Genomic DNA, 14,877 nt, shown 5'->3' with positions numbered 1-14,877 from the left:
ATTTTACTTCAATATCTAATAATAATAATAATAGTAAATGGTGCAAGTAGTACGTATATAATGGAATAAAAAAAATACATATAATTTAAATAAAAAGTTTTATTAAAAATAAAATGTTTTATTTTACCAAACTATTCTTATCCTTACTCTTAGATACTAAAGTTATACAATCACTGATAGTTAAGATTAATTGCATTAAATAATTTACATGAGACATTCAGCCATTTTGAGCCACAATTCTTTACTTCCAAAATGCGAGGAAATACAAAATACTTGTCAAAATTATTAATCCATCCTGTCATAATCATAACGACCTGTCAGAAACGCAACCCTGATCGGCCGTGCTTTAGCCGAAAGATAAAAACGTAGACAAAGAAAGAAATAGACGAATAGTGTCAAAAAGCTTCATGAGAAAAAAAGAATCACTAAATAAACGAGACTGGTTCCATTGATTCAATCTAATATCTCTTGATAATAGATTTTCGACGGCAGGTCTATCAGTCGTCTATTTATTTCTCTGTCTACGGTTAAAAATAATTAAAGTTTACCGAAAAAGTATAAACCAAAAAGAGCCCAATTCAAATAGCCGTGGTCTTAGACCATTAATAATTAAAAATTAACCATTAAAAATTCTTATTAATGGTCTAAGAGCCGTGGTTAAAAAACCTTCGGTAAAGTGCAGGCTGTTCCTGACAGTTCTATTATTTTTGATTATTGGAAAATATGGATGAAAGTTTAATTTGTATAAAATTCCTACCAAGCTATTTAAAGTAATAATAAATAACGTGCACTTAAAAATAAGCTTATTTAAAAAATCACTATATATCTAGGCATTTAAAGAACCTCATTTTTTAATTGAAGCAATTTTTTTTTGTATCCTCTGAGGGCGTCTATTTTTTTGATAATATCGATGGACCAAAAGTAAATTATGTATTGATGTACCTGTAAGCAATGATAATTTTATACTATGGATCGGTTCCTACAAAATCACTGCAAAAATTGATCCGAATAATAAGCTACAACACTGAGCACACACATGCAAAATTTGGTCTTTAATTTCATTATATATTTATGTAGGTATATGTGGTTTTCATACTTCCTGAACACACAACTCGATATTTTAGACGATATTGAGGTATTACTTGTATATATAACATTCGTTATTGACCACAACTATGTTGTTGAGCCGTGCCTCCGATTCCGGAGGGTGTGGATTCGAATCCGGTCCGGTGCATGCACCTCAAACTTTTCTGTTGTGTGCATTTTAAGAAATTAAATATCACGTGTCTCAAACGGTGAAGGAAATCATCGTGAGGAAACCTGCATACCTGAGAATTATCTAAATTCTCTGCGTGTGCGAAGTCTGCCAATCCGCATTGGGCCAGCGTGGTGGACTATTGGCCTAACCCCTCTCATTCTGAGAGGAGACTCGAGCTCAGCAGTGAGCCAAATATGGGTTGATGACGACGACGTTGTTGTTGAGTATAAATTACAAATAATTTTCTGTATATTTTTCAATTAATTTAAGATGTCAAATAATGTATATGTAACGGCGCTAACAATAAAATATGTAAATTTATTACAAAACACGAATTAAACTCACGAGATACGGCGAAGTTTGGATCGTGCGGCGTTGCAAGACCAGCTCGTGACTAAAGACCCCGTATGGGTTTGAAAGTTTTAGCTGTATTTCATAATAATTTATGAAGAACACTCACGATAGTTAAAAATATAAAAATATGTTACTGAGCATAGTTCAACTTACAGCTACAGGCCGTGTATTTTATACTTTATTATATATGTCAATATGTATAGGCTGTATAGCTACCAACCTTTGCCTGTACACCTTAGAGGATATAATATAGACACTACTCAGACCAATTATTGTATAGGACCTGTCTCGCTAGACGTTACTTTTCTGTCAAAGTATATGATCAATGATCTAATGCGATTATAAAAACTGTGTCTGTAGAATCGATGTTAAATAGTTGTAATCGTGTTCGTCGGTTAAAGAGCTCCGTAAAAATACTTTACTACTTAAAAATTACTTTTTATGTAATTGAGTTGTGTAAAAAACGGTCAAAAACTTTTAGTTTAGTATAAGATATATACAAAATCTAAGCTCGTTTTCCTCAGAAAATGACAGACAATTTTGTTCGTGACTATGAGTGCGAAACAGGTCCTTCTATAATTGGTCTGAGAGACACTATAAACTCTATGGTCTACATCTGCTGCCTAAACATGGCGGTGATTTCTTCGATTGTTTTGTTCTTCGTTTCCGGAACTTTGAACGCGATGAACAAGATGAACAAGAATTGGAACACGGCGAATATTATGAACGTATTCGATCCTAGGAGATGCTGTAATAGAAACAAACAAACATATTAAAAAATTGTTATTTACAGCCAGTTTCTTCATGTAAAGCTAAAGTAACAGTAAAAGTAGTAAGTAGTAAAGAAGACTTTATTTTTCAGTGAATAAGACCGTGATTGATTTATGACGTTACTTTGACTGTTACTTGCGATGAAGAAACTGGCCGGTAATGATGGAATTTTTAACAAATATAAACTTGAAAAATAAAAGACTATCGCGCCGATTTGAACCTTCTCCATTTTAAAAGTTGGAATACAAACACATTTATTCATCTGTAGATTTATCTTAATTCTCACGCAGAGAATTATCTTAATTCTCTGCGTGTGTGAAGTCTGCCAATCCGCATTGGGTCAGCGTGGAGGAGGAGGAGGAGGAGCGTCATTCTGAGAGGAGAATCGAGCTCAGCAGTGAGCCGAATATGGGTTGATAATGATGATGATGATATGCAAATCAATTGTATATAAATGTAAAATTAACTAGTCTGTTTCTCTGTCTGTTACATTTTAGACTAACTTTGATGTATGAAAAATAATTGTACCAAGTTTTGTTAAAATCCGTCAAGTAGTTTTTGTTTCTATAACGAACATACCACGCGACGGAAGCTTAAAAAATGGAGTAACTTCTCCCGTTTTCCCAACATTTCCCTTCACTGCTCTGCTCCTATTGATCGTAGCGTGATGAAAAGTATACTATAACCTGCCCAGGAGTATGAAGAATAATTGTACCAAGTTACGTTAAAATCCGTTGAGTAGTTTTTGTTTCTATAAAAAACATACAGACAGACAGACAGACAGACAAAAATTTTACTGATTGCATTTTTGGCATCAGTATCGATCACTAATCACCCCATGATAGTTATTTTGGAAATATATTTCATGTACAGAATTGACCTCTCTACAGATTTATTATAAGTATAGATTTTTAACATAGAGTACCTATCATTAAAAATCGCGATTCCGACTAGACCCGTACTAGACCTGTACTGTGCAGTGCCTGCACAGGTCTAGTACGGCGAGGAGATAGGTACTAGGTAGATGTTTGAAACTGTATTTTCATATGTTTTAAATTTATCGGTTTTTGAATTTTTTTGAATTTTTGAAAGAAAGAAAACTGTAACTATAGTCCACAACTTTAGGTTTTTTACACAACAATAATACTACTTAAAAAGGTTCTTTTAAGCGACACTTTTCGTTTCGATTCACGTACATTTTATTTTTAATAATAAGCTTTACGGCTCTGGGTTCTAGCCCTTTTGAGTCCGGATTCACATACAACAAATTAATTATCATGGACCAATTATAGAAAGACCTGCCCCGCAAGACGTTACCTCTCTGTCAAACAACCAACGATCTAACGCGTTATCGATTGTATCGATGTTTCATTGTTGTAATCGTTTTCGTCGTCTAAAAAGCTCCCTAATAATTCCGGTTTGTGTAGTAAGTAGTCAGTCAGTCAATGGCATGAAAAACGGTCAACAACTTCTAATTCACTAAAAGATGACGTGACGTTTAATTTGAAAATATTTCTATTTTATGTTTGTTATTCTTTACATGGTAGCCCATGATTTCAGTCTCACTCAGTAACTGATGTTCAGTCAGTAACTGATGATGCAATCTAAGATCGAAGCGGGCTAACTTTTTAGGAGGAGGATGAAAATCCACACCCCTTTCAGTTTCTACACGACATCGTACCGGAACGCTAAATCGCTTGTCGGTACGCCTTAGCGGTCGAAGCCTTCTACAAGCCAGACCTGAACCAATTAAGAAAACCTCAATCGGCCCAGCCGGGAATCCAACCCAGGACCTCCGTCTTGTAAATCCACCGCATACCACTGCGCCACGGAGGTCGTCAAAAACATAATTATAATTAATAATAAATTAAAACAATATATAAAAGAAAAATCGATTCTATTCTTCTAACGAACGAACGAACAGCAAAACATTGATCCATTAATTGAATATTCTGTGTACAGATTATAATTATTATTTATTCTTGTTAAATTTTTTCGATGTGTGAGTTTACCTCGTCCCCCTCTAAAAACGCCAGACAATTTTGTTGCTGCATTTGGGTGCGATGCATTTCCATGTCTAATTCCTCTATGTTAATTAAATAGAGTTTGCAGAAATACAACACAAACGACATAAAAAGAACCTTAAATACCCCAAGCAGACATGAGTCACAAACCATTTTGAAAAACAAAGATTGAGTTTTATGGGTATAAATATGCATTTATAAAATTAAATAAGAGCTTTAATTAATTTTATAAATCGTATTATCGTATTATCATATCAAAAGAAGAAAGAAGTTGTAATTCAAATGATGTTTTCTTTTATTATAATGTGAATAAAATATTTTCATTTATTGCAGAATTACCTTAAACTATGATTAATTTTTTGATTTTGTATTAAGTGAAAGAAGATTTGAGATTTGACAGTTCACACTTCACAGCACAGAACACTACTTTATTTTTTGTCTGTGACTAATACTCCTACTTCACAGTATTCGTTAACTAAATCCAGTTTGTTGTGCGTATTTTCTTCCCTTATAATTTTTGTTATTTCGTTTTGTTCTCGTTTCGTTGTTATTGTTTATTATTGTTATTTGTTGTTCGTTTACTGTTTTTAATTTTATTTAGTTTAGTACGAAATTAAATTAGCACTTTAAATCTTAATATTTTACAAATAGAGGCCTAAATTGAAAAGTAGTGTCTTAACAAACTCATCAAATTCTACATAAAAACGTATATCTAACAATAACCTACACTACGAGAAAACGAGTAAAAACTACTTGTCAAGTTTTTAATTTACGCCTATAATGGCGTACATAATTTTCATAGTCAAGCTACAGTTTTCTATTAGTAATTGAGTTACAGATAGAAGGACAGACGGACATGGGTATGGGTATCTTCAAGTCAAGAGTGAATAGGCATCTTCTAGGCAAGCGCGTTCTACCAAAGGCTGCCTCATAGCTTACAATCTAGCGTACAGCTAAGCGGTGCTTGCTTATACATAATAAAAAAACAAAACTATAAGGGTTCTTTATTGACCACAGAACCCTAAATATAAGTGAAACATTATCTGTTCGATAAATAACAGTTTATAGGAACATAAAATATAAAAAAAATTGTCTATCAAAGGAAGTTTTATTTCATGACAATATTCGTGAATAATGCTTTAGTAAAATGTTGAGCACCCCTGAATCATATGTTTTTGTTTATTTACATTGTTTAAAATACCTACCCGATCTGACTATAATTAACACTAATGGATAATAGACATTGAGTACATTATGTGGATTTTCGGTTGAAGACGAAAATCATGGCTCGGTGTATAACTTGATTTTGATAAAACTCACAGTTAACGGTAGGAAGCTGAGGCCGACAATAAAGTTCGCAGTCCAGTTGACAGTGACAGCCACAGACGAGGCCGCCGGTCGCGACGCTTGGTTGAACAACTCTGAAAAAAAAACATTTTGTCTATGACTATTTGACTAGCAGAACCCCGTTTCACACGCATAGTTCCCATTTCCACATGGATACGGGGATAAAATATAGTCTAGGATACTCGCTGATAATACAGCTTTCCATTGGTATGTGTATACTTGTAATTTATTAATTAGCTTAATAGTCAATGATGTTAAATACTGTTAGATGTGATACTAGGTCATGCGCTCAAAAGAGGAAATTTCCACGTCTCAATTGTGGACAGTTTTTTTCTATCATTTATTTATTTCTCCTTTTTTTAATCTTTAACAATGTTATACATACAAAATATAAAAACACTATTAAAACTTATAAAAAAAAATCAACCCTCCCGCTGCGGGACATTTGAGTGTCCAAGCAACCGGTGGTCAGGGCTCCAGAGTGAGGAACCTCCTCACAATACGCGCCGTCTCAAGAATCACTGCCTTCTGTATCCGACTCTTGATCCAACAGTTAAGCGAAAGCTTCTTAAGGTGTTGGTCGAAGCTTTTCGCTATAAGACCTTTGACTGAAACAACTATCGGAACAATAATAGTTGACTCAACATTCCACATGGCGGTAATCTCGTGAGCAAGGTCCAAGTAATGTTATCAAAATGTAGTTAATATAGATAGGTACGTAGATTTAATATTATTGTAAAATTTATAAAATTAAAAAAAGCAAAGGACAAAGAATACAAATATTAATAGTTGTATTGTATTTTGTATTGTTAATTGTATCTGTTGTTGAAATAAAGGCTATTATTATTTTATAAAAAAAAGATTATCTAAAGAATAAAATGGTCTTTATTTGGTCTTTAGGGAACAAGCCAAACTTACTTTAAGTAAAGACTTGAAAATCCATTTATTTCCCAACTGAATATAAGTAATAGACTGGTGCAGTTATTGATATGAATGGGAGTAAAACATATGTACATTAGCTCCAAAACACTAATAACTTATGTCAAACGAGAACGAGCAAAAACCATTTTTTTTATATATTGATCTCACCTGTGACCAGGAACCAGGGAATCGAACCCGGGCCCACCGCGAACATCACTACGAAAAGTATCACCAGCGCAATACACAAGTACGACACCCACACGTATTTAGTCTGAAAAAAAAAATTGTCTATAGTTAAATATTGTTAACAAAATGGTCGTTCGAGTTTTTTACTTCAAAGGTTCTTTGTAGAGATTGCTTCAACAACAAGGCCGCCTTTGCACACTTTGTGTATTCTTCATTTATTTAGTAAGTCGTGATAGCCCAGTGACCTCTAGTAAGTCTTCGTTTCGGAGGGCGTAGATTCGAATCCTGTGCAGAGCATGCACCTCCAACTTTTCAGTTATGTGCATTTTAAGAAATTAAATATCACGTGTCTCAAACGGTGAAGGAAAACATCGTGAGGAAACCTGCATACCAGGGAATTTTTAACCGACTCCGAAAAAAGGAGGAGGTTCTCAATTCGGGTTTGTTACCTCATAACTTCGTCATTTATTAACCAATTTTGAAAATTCTTTTATAACACTGCTCGTAAAGTATCACTTATTTCACTAATTTCAATATCGTATCCGTAATGTAAAATAAAATGCACATGTGCCGTAATGTAATATAAAACCTTTTACATCTGTGTAATAACGAACGGTACTTTTTAAATCTTGGCAAAGAGATTTTATGTCAGAAGAGTGCTCATCATTTTATGAATAAAATTAACTTTTTGAGATAAAATATAATATAAAACATTTAATTCTTTAATTTTAATTATTTTGACAATAAAATTCAATCATTTATCTTTATCAGAAACACAAAATATTAATTTACTTTATTAGTAAAATACTGGCTGTTTTAAGTGCATTTGTCAAAAAAAAAAAATAAACGCTTCGTTATCTGTGCAAAAATGACAAGCGTATCAAAATGTCATCATATGGAAAACAAGCAAAGATGCAAATTCATTTTCAGAAAGTTTGTTCAAAGTGTATTTCCTCGCAAATGTGTCATAAATCGTCGTATGACATACGTGCGCTTTGATAATTACAGCCTCTGCTTCCTTACTCGCTCTCGCTCTCGCCTTTGGCTCGAGCTGCAATATCGCCATGAAAATTGGTTAAAATCAAAATTAGTAATTTTGTGTTAAAATCAATATTCTGAAATACGTCTATAAAGTCAGTTGCATTTTTATTTTAAAAAGATTATCTCAATTCTCTACGCGTGTGAAGTCCGCATTGGGCTAGCATGGTTGACTAGCCTAACCCCTCTCATTCTGAGCGGAGACTCGAGCTCAGCAATGAGGAATGAAGGATGTGACCACTCACCACATACGAATTGGCAACGCACAGTCCAACGGAGCAGACGATCATGCCACTGAAGCCGGTCAGCAGTAGGGTCTTCCTTCCAGCCTTCTCCACCAGGAGCAAGGAGACCACCGTCATCACCACGTTCATTGCACCCATGCCTAGGGAAGAGACAATGAGTCCTCAATCTTATTCTTTCCTAGCGCGAATTCAGCGTGGAATTCAGTTTTTCACAAATTCCGCGGGAACCATGGATTTTTTCAGGATGAAAAGTAGCCTATGTGTTAATCCAGAGTAAAATCTATTTCCATTCTAAATTTCAGCCAAATTGCTTCAGTAGCCGCAGCGTAAAGGAGGAACAAACATACACACTTACACACAAACTTTCGCCTCTATAATATTAGTGTGATTACCCCGTATTGAGTGAGTTTAGTGTGATTACCCCAGTGAGTGGTTCCTATTGCTAAACACCTTCTTGGTTACTCTAGTCTTTTTCACTACGAATCCCCTAACCAGAAAGCATGTGCCCAGCAAAAGGCTATTAATGGTAGGTTGTTTATGGCGTAATCTTACCATCAGACCTAGAGAAAACGCATACTTCTCAACTGAGGTAGCTGATTTAGCCATAAAAATACAAGTTCTTGATTATGGTAGCACAGTTCTTGTAATAAAGAAGAGTCCTTGCACAAGATAGCGTACTGGCTCTGCTAATCAGAAGACAATTAGTGTTCTTACATACAACTTCTTAAGCTAGCACGGTTCTTGTAATAAAGAAAAGTCCTTGCACAAGATAGCGTACTGGCTCTGCTAATCAGAAGACAATTAGTGTTCTTACATACAACTTCTTAAGCTAGCACGGTTCTTGTAATAAAGAAAAGTCCTTGCACAAGATAGCGCACTGGCTCTGCTAATCAGAAGACAATTAGTGTTCTTACATACAACTTCTTAAGCTAGCACGGTTCTTGTAATAAAGAAAAGTCCTTGCACAAGATAGCGCACTGCCTCTACTAATCAGAAGACAATTAGTGTTCTTACATGGTAATGTAACGAAGTTTACTCTTGAGTGTCGTGTAGACGCTGGAGAAGAGAGAGAAAAGAAGAGTTCTTACCCAGGCTAGCGTAAGAGTTCTGGCAATCAGATGACAAACAGAGCTTTTACATACACGCCTATGAAAGGAAAAGAGTCCTTACCCAAGTACAAGTAGTTGCCTTTTTACATGCCTATGTAAGGAAGCCTTTCAATGTCATTTAAGTTGGAATACTTTATCAATACAAGAGAAGAGTCCTTACCCAGGGTGGCGAACTGGTTCTGCTAATCAGAAGATAATTAGAGTTCTTACCTACTTAAGAAACCCTTGAGTGTCGTGCAAATATGCATGCTTTTTCAAAGAAAGAAGAGTTCTTACCCAGGATAGCATACTATCAACCGGTTGACAATACGGTTTTTACCTAAATAAGGAACCTTATTAAGTACCCTTTGATGTCATTCAATACAAGAGTTCTTACCCAGGGTAGCATACTGGCTCTGGCTCTCGCTCAAGCCGGCGGAGCTAAAGATGTCGGTGGAGAAGAAGATGACGGCGTTGATCCCTGACAGCTGCTGCGCGACCATCACGACTATGGCTATGAGCAGCGGCTGGCGCAGCGAGCGGTTACTGAACAGCTCTCGGAGAGTCACCTTCTTGCTCACTTTGTTCTTCTCCGCTTCCTGGTGGAGAAGAATTGATGAAAGTATAAACAAGGAGGTCCCACCGCGGTTTCACTGCGTAGTGCCCATTTTAAAGGAACAGTATAGATATTAGAGTCGTGATAGCCCAGTGGATATGACCTCTGCCTCCGATTCCGGAGGGTTTTGGTTCGATACCGGTCCGGGACATACACCTCCAACTTTTCAGTTGTGTGCATTTTAAGAAATTAAATATCACGTGTCTCAAACGGTGAAGGAAAACATCGTGAGGAAACCTGCATACCAGAGAATTCTCTTAATTCTCTGCGTATGTGAAGTCTGCCAATCCGCATTCGGCCAGCGTGGAGGACTATTGGCCTTACCCCTCTCATTCTGAGAGGCGACTCGAGCTCAGCAGTGAGCCGAATATGGGTTGATGCGATAGATATTAGATATACTCGTACTAGCAAACCCCTCAGATACTTCGGGAGTAAGAAAAAATTAAACCTTACTTAGCTTAGAATTTAAAGAAAGAAAGAAAAATGTTTTTATTTGGTCAGTAAAAAACTTAAAACTAAGCTTTAATATTATACAAAGAACAGGAAAAGTGAATGTAAAAGCGCAGTGACCAAATAAAGGTCTCCCACTCAGCTTAAAGCTGCAGCTAGTTGCAGCGCTGGTTTTCAGTGGGAGAATTCCTCAGCCAATTATAGAAGGACCAGTATTGCACCCATATTCACGAACAAAATTGTCTGTCATTTTCCGAACAAAACTAGCTTGGATTTGGTGCATATCTTATACTAAACTAGAAGTTCTTGCCCGTTTTTTACACCATTTAACTACATAAAAATGTATTTTTAAGCAGCTCTTTAACCGACGAATTCAATTACAACTATGAAACATCGATTATTTGTAGACAGTTTTTATAATAGCGTTAGATCGTTGATCATATACTTTGACAGAAAAGTAACGTCTAGCGAGGCAGGTCCTATACAATAATTGGTCTGGGGAGAATTCAGATATCTACATATATAAATATTGTATACCTGATGCATTTCTTCCATTTCTCCGTGTACTGCCACATCGCCTCTTAGCCAATTGAGTGCTGCAACAAACAATTACTGGTTCTGGTTGGATCATCACTTTCTGTTTTCCTAAATGACTACGTGTCAATAACCGGAGACCCTTTATTATGACCAAGCATAGTATTTTAGAAACCCTCTCCTCTCAGGTGCCTAGTATTCACTCCAAGTCATCTGGGATGTGGGATCCTACTAGGTGGATCAAGCGGGTTGTAGGGTTAACTGGTCATTGTCTCAAAACTCTATTGTGTCATGTCTCAAAACTGAGTTGTTTGGAAGTCCTTAAGAGATCTATGTCCTTGACTTGCAGTTAATCCTGGGCATCTTGGATGCGGGTCAGCAGGATCATTATGAATCTCTACTAGGTGGATCAAGCGGGGTGCAGGGTTAACCGCTCTATGCCTCAAAACACTATTGTCTCATGTCTCAAAACTGTGTTGTTTGGAAGTCCTTAAGAGATCTATGTCCTTGACTTGCAGTTAATCCTGGGCATCTTGGATGTTGGATAGCAGGACTTAACTCTCCACTAGGTGGATGGATTAAGTTGGATGCAGGGTTACACGCTCTATGCCTCAAAACTCTATTGTTTTATGTCTCGAAACTGTGTTGTTTGGAAGTCCTTGATTCCAAAGATCTATATCGTTGACATGGAGTCAATCCCGGGCATCTGGGATGTGGCAGTGATGGTGATGATGATGATACCCCTTTGTGCATAAAGCTCCGCTCCACTATTCAGCAGAAGGTACTTGGGTGATTCCAGACACACGGGTAGGGTGCAGCATTGGAGAACTGCGGGGATAGTGGTGATAGCCAGGATTCATGGCCAGCCGATAGTGGTGCCCAGGAAGTACTCCAGCCCCAGGACTTAGGACAGGAGGAAGGTTTAGGTCCCTTTGCAAGGTGGATCAAGCGGGTACAGGGTTAACTGCTGGATGCTCAAAACCGTGCCCAAAAATGTTTGGAAGTCTTTGAGGACCATGTCCATTAGTGGACTCTATCGACTGATTGTGATGATGATGATGATGATGATGATGATACTTACCCCTTTGTGCATGAAGCTCCGCCCCTCTATTCAGCAGAAGGTACTTGGGTGACTCTGGACACAGGGGTAGGGTGCAGCACTGGAGAAGTGCGGGGATGGTGGTGATAGCCAGGAGCCACGGCCAGCCCACGGTGGTGCCCAGGATGGACTCCAGCCCCAGGACTTGGGACAGCAGGATCGTTATAGTTATGACTAGTTGGTAAACTGTGCCGATCTGAAAAGAGTTATATATACATACATAAATGATTAAATGAATGGATGGTTTAAAGCTTCGACCCCTGGGGGTCTACGGAAGACTCGGCGGGGGTCAATGACGTGACAAAATGACAAGCGTGTCAAAATGTCATCAAATGGAAAACAGGCATAGATGCAAATTTATTTTCAGAAAGAGTGTTTAAAGTATTTACTCGCAAATGTGTTATAAAACGTCGTATAACATACGTGCGCTTAGATAATTACAGCCTCTACTTCCTTACTACAGCTCTCACCTATGGCTCGAGCTGCAATATCGCCTCGGCTTTAATTTTTAACTTACCGCACTATTATTACCTCATAACTTCCAAACCGCTGAACAGATTTACGTAATTAAGATATCATTAGATTCGTCTTAATAATAATAATAATAATAATTGTTTATTTGCAAGAATACAACATTCCACTAAATTAATAGTGTGCAAATATAAAAAATACAAATAGTCACAATTACCAAATAAAATTAAATGAAATTACAAAGAAAAAAGAAAAAATAACACCAATAGTCATAATTACCAAATTAAATTAAAAATAAAAATAATATAAAGTTACACTTGCAATACAATATACAAATTTCATTATTTTTACAATTAACATTTTTACAATTAACATTTTTACAATTATTATTTTAATAGTTCTTTGACATTATAGTAGGTTTTACTTATCAACCAGTCGTATAAATATTTACAATAAGCTGTCATTTAATATAAAAAATAATTCCAACTTGGCAAGGTTTAAGAAACAATTAAAGAATTTTTTAATAAACAAAGCATACTACTCCATCAAAGAGTACCTTGATGAATAAACCAATTTCAATTGATTTCAAGACTTATTATAGTCTTACTATACAAATACACCATATTAATGACTAATTTTTTTTTTTTTGCAATTTATCATTTTACTTATCTTTGACATAAACTGACATTATATTGACGTAAAGGCATCATTAGAATTATTCTTTAAAATATTCAATGTACCTACTAATTAATTAATCACTGTACAAATAAGTGTGTGAATTGATTATTGTAAATAATAATGTTTTTTATAATGATATTGCAAGCTGTAAGGCGGAATTTGGTGTTTATTTCAATAAGATCTGACTGTAACCTGAATTCGCAATAAACAAATTTTGATTTGATTTGATTTTTATAATTTTCTATGCGGTTAAATATTTTGATACACATCCCTGGACAATTCTTTGTAACCCAAGTGTTCTAAGTTAGGTGAAAATAAAACAAACCACGTTTACGTCTATGTTTTTCGAATATTGCTATATGGGTATCAAATTCAAAGGCTCATCAAGAGGATTTCCTTAGGGGAGAAGGTCCCAAGGTGATGGAATGGGGACCCCGCACCGGAAATCGCAGTGTTGGTCGAGCACCCACTAGGTAGAGCGAGGATATCTAGCGGGATGCAGGGAGCCGCTGGATGCTGGCGGCTCGAGACCGTTATGTTTGGAAGTCCATGCAAGAGACCTATGTCCAGCAGTGGACGTCTATCGGCTGATAATGATGAGGCCAATATTGTTTCACATTAAACGATCGCTTCAAACTGTGTTAATTCGTTTTAAGCACCTATAACTAGTCTAATAACTTAATAAGACACAGTTTCGCTTGACACGCCGTCATCATTCGCATCCAATTTTTAATTGTCAGGAAATCAGGGTTCCCAACTTAGGGATTTTCCCCCCAGATTTAGGGGGCAAATAAGTTAAATGAGATTTTTTTAGGGGTCTGAAATTTTGGTATTTTCAGGGATTTTTTGATTCTTTAATATTTTTAAATTGATGATAATTTTAATATTTCTTTCTTGACCTAGTGACGTATAACGACATATAATACGTTATTCTACAACCACTCTGAGGAAACTGGCGGCAATTTTCATCCAATAAAAAAATTTTTATTCAATCTCAACATGTATGATTTCAAAATATCTTATAATATTTTGTCTGTATTAAATATAGACATCTCACATTAAAATAAACTAACTTTTAGGCCAAGAATCACAAAAACTAATCTGGGGAGAAATGCTCCTATTGAAAGAATAGTGAGATCGTATAATAATATTTTTAAAATGGCAAATCTGGATATTTTCAATAGCGGTTCTAATTCTTTTAAAAGTAAAGTTAAAAAACATATGTCGATGAATAATGTACTTTAAATGCATTCTGTTTTTGTTTTAAATGTAATTTCTTATTGTTAATTCCCATTATTATTGTTGTAATTACATTTTTTTTTTCTTTCTTTCTTTTAGTCTCTTTTTTTTTTATTTTTAGTGGTAGGTAGATTTAGTTTTTGTTTCTTTTTTTTTTAATGGTAAATTAAGAATTGTATTAAAATAAACGCATGTTGAGTTAGCCTGTAAGTGGGGTGTACAATGTTGCATATTACATTTTAATGCATGTTATGTTTAATTAGTCATAAGTTTTTATGTATACAACGTTGGCTTCCGAATAAATAAATAAAAATAGACTTTTAAAACATATTACAGCCATTTCTAAATTATTATTAATTTATATTTTTTAGGGGGACAACTTAATAATTAAGGCGATTTCAGGGGTTTTTGACACAAACTTTAGGGATAAATATTTTCGAGAGTTGGTTACACTGAAACTCTGGCAACACGTCGAAAGGTAAGATCAGTTATAGAATGCCATTTCAAATTGCACAGTAAAGCGATCGCATATATTTCACATATAGGTAAACATAATCC

At 35.6% G+C, this 14,877-nt stretch overlaps 2 protein-coding genes across 4 annotated transcripts in view; both read right to left on the bottom strand.

Moving 5' to 3' along the window:
* The window catches only part of LOC112058519 (gelsolin), a 102,894-nt gene that overhangs the window by 7,571 nt on the left and 80,446 nt on the right, over window positions 1-14,877 (bottom strand). The window lies entirely within an intron of this gene.
* LOC112058517 (solute carrier family 2, facilitated glucose transporter member 1) overlaps window positions 80-14,877 on the bottom strand; it is a 38,086-nt gene continuing 23,288 nt past the window's right edge. For 2 of the 3 annotated variants that reach the window (XM_024099401.2, XM_052890082.1), the window contains 7 exons: window positions 11,914-12,127; window positions 10,836-10,894; window positions 9,630-9,831; window positions 8,145-8,284; window positions 6,844-6,946; window positions 5,728-5,828; window positions 80-2,360 (listed from right to left, as the gene is read on the bottom strand). In XM_024099401.2, coding sequence (XP_023955169.2) covers window positions 2,223-2,360; window positions 5,728-5,828; window positions 6,844-6,946; window positions 8,145-8,284; window positions 9,630-9,831; window positions 10,836-10,894; window positions 11,914-12,127 — 957 coding nt within the window. In that variant the 3' untranslated portion in view covers window positions 80-2,222. The remainder of the gene's footprint in view (window positions 2,361-5,727; window positions 5,829-6,843; window positions 6,947-8,144; window positions 8,285-9,629; window positions 9,832-10,835; window positions 10,895-11,913; window positions 12,128-14,877) is intronic. The other variant, XR_008252216.1, reaches the window with a different exon arrangement.

The sequence above is a fragment of the Bicyclus anynana genome, chromosome 27 (genome assembly GCF_947172395.1).
Source record: "Bicyclus anynana chromosome 27, ilBicAnyn1.1, whole genome shotgun sequence".
Classification (NCBI taxonomy): Eukaryota; Metazoa; Arthropoda; class Insecta; order Lepidoptera; family Nymphalidae; genus Bicyclus; species Bicyclus anynana.
This window is presented reverse-complemented; position numbering and strand designations above follow the sequence as displayed.